At 41.1% G+C, this 6000-nt stretch overlaps 1 protein-coding gene across 5 annotated transcripts in view; it reads right to left on the bottom strand.

Moving 5' to 3' along the window:
- Nucleotides 1-1816: 1816 nt before the first annotated feature.
- pfkfb3 (6-phosphofructo-2-kinase/fructose-2,6-biphosphatase 3) overlaps nt 1817-6000 on the bottom strand; it is a 116646-nt gene continuing 112462 nt past the window's right edge. For 3 of the 5 annotated variants that reach the window (XM_072471025.1, XM_072471024.1, XM_072471027.1), the window contains one exon: nt 1817-3419. In XM_072471025.1, coding sequence (XP_072327126.1) covers nt 3413-3419 — 7 coding nt within the window. In that variant the 3' untranslated portion in view covers nt 1817-3412. The other 2 variants (XM_072471026.1, XM_072471023.1) reach the window with 2 other exon arrangements.

The following is a 6000-nucleotide window of genomic DNA, read 5'->3' as shown; positions in this document are numbered from 1 at the left end:
GGGGACAGAGTGGAATGTATCCAAATTTGGTCAAAATACAAAACTTGGTGGGAAAGTAAGCAGAGAAGGACAACGTTTGCAAACAGTGATGGAGAAGGTTAAGTGACTGGGTGAGAAGGTAATAGACGGAATACTTTGTTAGAGAAAAACTGAACATATTTTAAATGTTAAGGAAATAATGGTATACAGAGGAATCTGGATGTCCTTGTACAAGAAATAAAACTAACAGGCTATTGCAGCAAGCAGCTGGAAGGTAAATGACATGTCGTCCTTTATTGCAAGGGAGGTAGAGAAAAACGAGTAAGGATGTTTTGCTGCAATTGTACAGGTCCCTGGTGAGCCTACACCCAGAATGCAGAATAGTTTTGTTTTCTTACCCAAGGAAAAATATACTTCCCTTTGAAGGAGTGCAACAAGTTTCACTAGATCAGTTCCTGGAGATGAGAGGGTTTCCCCCAAGAGAGATGGAGTTTATCATAGAATCAGAATAGAATCACAGAATCCCAACAGTACAGAAAGAGGCTATTCGGCCCATCGTGTCTGCAGCGTCCCTTTTTAAAGGCCCTATCCCCCACCCCAAGGGGCAATTCAGCATGTCCAATCCAACTAACCTGCACATCTTTGGACTGTGGGAGGAAACCGGAGCATCCAGAGGAAACCCACGCAGACACAGGAGAAAGTGAAAATTCCAGTTACCCAAGGTGGGAATCGAACCCGGGTCTCTGGCGCTGTGATGCAGCAGTGCTAACCACTGAGCCACCGTGCCGCCCCTACAATAGGCCCGAGCCATCGTGCCGCCCCTAGAATAGGCCCGAACCATCGTGCCGCCCCTAGAATAGGCCTATCAAAGTTAAGAACAACGAGATGTAATCTGGTGGAAACATTTAAGACACGGTAGAAGCGGCAAGGCAATTTCCTTTGGCAGGAGAGTGCAGAACCAGGGAGCATAATCTCAGGATTAGAGGATGGCCATTTCAGTCCAAGCGGAGGAAGAATTTCTTAACCCTAGGTTGTGCATCTTAGATCTCAGGAATTCCCTCCCACAGAGGGAAGCTCCATCAAGGCTGAGACTAAGGTTTTTCCGACTTCCAAGGAGATATGGGGATCAGGTGGGAAATTAAGAGTCGAAAGAGAGGGTCAGCCATAACCTTATTAATGGCACAGCAGGCTCAAGGGGGCCATATGGCCAACCACTCTTCGACTCTGAACTTGCCTTGATTTAAATGCTAAGTAGCAGGTGCAAAGAAATTCCCTTCACACAAAACCCAACGTGGAGAAGAAAAAGGAAACGCAAGTTGTATTTTATTTTTTTTTAAAGTTAACATTTTTTATTATTGGTCCAGCAACTGTAAAATATACATAATTGGAAAAATGTACCCTGTATACTTCTGCTGGCACCTAGCGCTGTCCCTTCGGGGAAAGGCAATACATACATACATACACAGTAGATGCAACATGCCGCGCAGTTTCGAGATGGAAAACCTTTTCCAAGCTATGAACTATCTTAAATAAATTTGTGTCAAAACAGAATCGATACTATAAAACACCAAAAAAATAATAATTCTAACATTAAACAATGAAACTACAAAAAAGAAAAAAAAGAAAACAAACAGTCCGCTCGGTTTGAACCCAAGCCTTGGGTTTCCACATCCTTTTTAAGTCAGAAAATTCAATTGGAATAAGAACATTACTACAGAAACCCACTTTGGCCAATGCAATTAAATCCAGTATCCACTAAAGCGGTGTGCAGCGGAAATGTTTACTACCCCCTGCACACCCCCCTCCCCCCCAACTTAAATTATCCCCACCCGCCCCCCCAAAAAAGTATCAGATAAATAAAACGTTGTGCAATAATGCATTTATCTCAAAAGGGATAGAATGTGGATATCATGCTGGTAGACTACACGTCAAGTACAGCTTGAAGCCTCCTCGCCAATACTGCTAAACTCGATTATGCTGTGCAAGACAAACGCACTAGGCACTGCGGTTTTACCATTTCACACATCAGCTAGTGTAACAGACAATTAAATGAATGAGCACATTAAACAAAACTAGATCCTTTGGTAATACCAGGATCCTTTGATGCTCCGAATCGGTAGCATTGCTATCGGTAGACTGTATACATTAGATAGAATGTTTTAATAATCTGGTGGCTTGAAGTAATTGGTAACAAAATTTTAGGTGAAATCATTAATGTTGTACAGAATGGTTCCATTAACCACAGTGCAACCAGGAATATGACACCGTTCCATTAGCAGAGGACACCACACACACACATACGCACACAATGGTTGCCCAAGGATGCACATCAGTGATCATTACATATCAGGCAGAATTCTCCTATCCAAATCCGGACTTCCAGCGACATCATCACCAAATCACACAGGCTATCAGAGTCGAGATTGTCTTCCGAGATTAATAAGCATGGCTGTAACATGGGAGGTTTCAATGCTGTCCTCCAACATTGAGGAACTAGCATCTTTCCCTTTAAAACCCTCATTTATTTGAGTGCAAAAATGTGCATCTTCTCAAATTTTAAGCAGAACCAGAACTTTTCTACAAAATATGGCATTTCACAATGATGTGCAAACAGGTGCATTGAAACAACCAAAAAGTTTGACGGGTGCGGTCGGTCACACTGCGCTGGCGGCTTCAGGATCGGCAGTTGCAAAACCAGAGCCACCTTGGAACGCGACGTCTGCATTTCACAAAGATGTAGTGAAATATCAGACAAATAAAACAAAAATTAAAATTTTGGTCAAATGGCAACAACATCCCCAGATTCTTCCCCCAGACAATACCTTGGTTGGCACTTACCTTGGTAGCAGAGTGCCAACCTCAATAACAGAGCTTCAGCATTATGAATTTAAACTGGTCACACAAAAGTCCTCTTGGATATTGTAGTGTCACTTTAAGGGTCACAAAGACATACGTTTAAAGACTGTATGATTCAGGAAGACTGAAACACTGGAAAATTAGATCCAATCTTCATTATGCAACTATTTACATCATATATACACACACACACATACACAAACACGGTTCAATGTATCCCTCCAACGAGATTTACTAGATATTTACAAACTGAAGAACAAGTTTTGTTCACTAAAAGCACTTGCACATTATTACAGTAGCAAGACATTCAAATTACAGTCAACAGTGAGAACGGCCAAGGTCCTTTCTGGCAAAGTTTGCAATCCATATTCTCCCATTTTTTCGAATGGATCACTCGGAGTATCTCGCAAGCAATGGACATCCAGGTCAAAGATGGCAATGTTTCCTCAATGCGGCGAGGGACTGGGCAGGGGGATTGAAACATAATGCCGCCTCAAAATTAAAGTGAAAGGAAGGTCTCATTCTTGGGTTGAGAGAGTCACCACAGCATTCTTATCTGAAGGTCGCGGCATCTCATTCACCATCTGTTGAGTAAAGAAAGAAACTGAGTACACATACAAATAAATCGTGGTTTCAATTTTAAAAAAGCTTGAAAAGCCACATGCATGCAAGCAAACCAATAGTTGATTATTGAAGCTCGTATCTGCTGCATATTATGTTCAAGAAGCAGAGAGTGACTGTTAAACAATTAAATGGTCTGACGCAATCCCCAACACCTCATGTGAATTTCCTGCAATTAACATTGTAATGCAAGCTTTCTTTAAGTACACGTGCCAGATTTGCAAAGACTCATGAAGGGAGCATGCAGATAGTGACAGAAATGACCAGAACAGGTAGGTTACACTGACCTCGCCAGCACAACAGATTATTTACCATTTGGTCCAATACTCCTCTCCATTCATGGTGCACCCTTGCCAGCGCCACCTGGTCAAGTTGACGTTCCAATGCTTTCTGTCATAATTTTACTTGGTGTTGAATTTGAAACTTTAATACATTCAATTACAAACCTGCTGTGCAACACCTTGCTCAATATCGGAGGGTATTTATCCAGGTCAAGCCTGCATGTCCATGGTAATGTAGTTTTCAGTAGAATTCCAATCTAGTTAGGTTTGCACCAGAAGTAAAATATTTCCTCTTTCCCTCTGCAATCCCCAAACCACCTCACAAATATAACACTCAGAAGCACAGGTATCATTCATGAGCAACATGTAATCTGGTGGTAGGCACAATAGCCAAGTGCCTCTATATCCATTACATGCAAATATGAAAGATCTTTCATTAGTGAAAGATTTCATTTCTAAATGGCCCTGCAAGCAAAGTACTAAGAGGATGACTATAGCATTGTAGGGCATGGCCAGCAAGCACTTAGCCAGTTACCTTCGAAGGATTAACAAGGACAAAATGTTGAGATATTGAAAGATTGTACGTCTGAGAATGGAAAGCGAGGGAGAAGAGAAAGGAAGAGATGACTGAACACAGACACACATCAACATACAAGAAAGAGAGCACATTTGTAGCACTTCTTGATAGAATTTCAGTTATGTCAGCTTTTAACAAAAAAAGGTTCGAGGTTTTATTCAAAAACATTTGTATGAGCTCAAGAAATCCAAAATTTGTTTTTCAGATTGGTACATAAAAAAGGTCCATTGAGAATATTAAGAAAGTAGTCGGCTACCTCACAGTTAGTTACTTTTCCATGGGATGTGGGCGTCATTGGCTTGGCCAGTTTTTATTACCCATCCCTAATTGCCCTGGAGGTGGGTTGCCTTCTTGAACCGCTGCAGTCCATGCGGTGTAGGTGCAAGAACGGTGATATGGTTCCGAGTCAGGATGGTGTGCGGCTTGGAGAGATTTGATGATGGAACATGCCCCCCAAACCGTTTTTATATGAGAAAGCCAAGTTAAAAAGCTGGAACAGTGTGAATGAAATTTATACTCAAAAATGGTATATGGATGGCATTTGAGACAAGACCAGGATGGGTGACCCAGCTGACTGAGACATCATTCAGGGGCGTCCCTCCCTTAAACAACTGACCACCTGACTGAGGTCACACCCTTCTGTTAACTAGAAATACAAAGAATTGCAATGGAAAACGTTAAAAAAAAAAGACCTAACATCTAGTTTAAGCAGGTTTGCCACAAAATGTTTACGAAAGCAGGAAAGGATACAAAAACATGCAAATGGTTAAAAAATAAATATTAATTCACGCAATACAAAGGGGACAGATAAAAATGCCACGATCGACATTCGACAATGGGGCGATAGGGAAAAGGAACCAGAATTTGGGGGGTGCGAAGGAAAGAAAAAGGAGAAGGGGAGAAAAGAAAAAGAACTTTAATTCACTACACAAAACTAAAATGCTAAACAACAGTAAGAAAAGCAGCTTGAGGAATTTAAGTAATTCCACCAACCGCTACCCCTGCCTCAGTCCAGAAATTGTAAGAATTTGCACTATGTGGGGCTACTTTTAGTGCTTTGAAACTTTTGAGTATGATACAATCCGGAGCTCAGCATTAAAGCAAATAATTCTGCGATGGAAACAAGATTTGCGTCAAATTTTTTATTTGAGCTCACTGTACAACATTCATTCAAAATCTATAAAGAAATCCAGAATTGCTAGTGTCTAAAAGCTAGGACAGGAGAGAGAATCCCACGCAGAATTATCAACTTCGTGAATTAGGAAACAGTGACAGATCAAAGAAAACACACTGTTAAATGTCACCAAAGAGGAGCTGGTTAAGTCAGAAATTCTGTCAGCAGTGTTGGGGGTGGAAGAGGGACTATTTAAGCTGTTGTAATATTAATGGAGTAGACACAGGTAGGGTGCTCTTTGAGAGGGTGGGTGTAGATTCGATGGGCTGAATGACATTCTCTGATGGCACTGCCTTGGAGGGAAAAAAACGGTTTGTCTGTTAACTGATCATTGCAAAGTAAACTTTTGTGCATAAAAATGGGATCCTTGTAGATATGTCATCTCCAATTGTAAATATGAATTAGTTTATGAGCAGTCTTGTCCATTTTAGAGAAAAAAATATTGTTGATCCATTCAAAGCCAGTGCTGCACATCAGTACCCACACCACAAATTACTACTTAAAAAAGATAA

This window comes from Scyliorhinus torazame, chromosome 13, assembly GCF_047496885.1.
Source record: "Scyliorhinus torazame isolate Kashiwa2021f chromosome 13, sScyTor2.1, whole genome shotgun sequence".
Taxonomy (NCBI): Eukaryota; Metazoa; Chordata; class Chondrichthyes; order Carcharhiniformes; family Scyliorhinidae; genus Scyliorhinus; species Scyliorhinus torazame.
The sequence above is the reverse complement of the archived record's forward strand: the minus strand, read 5'-3'. Positions and strand labels throughout refer to the sequence as shown.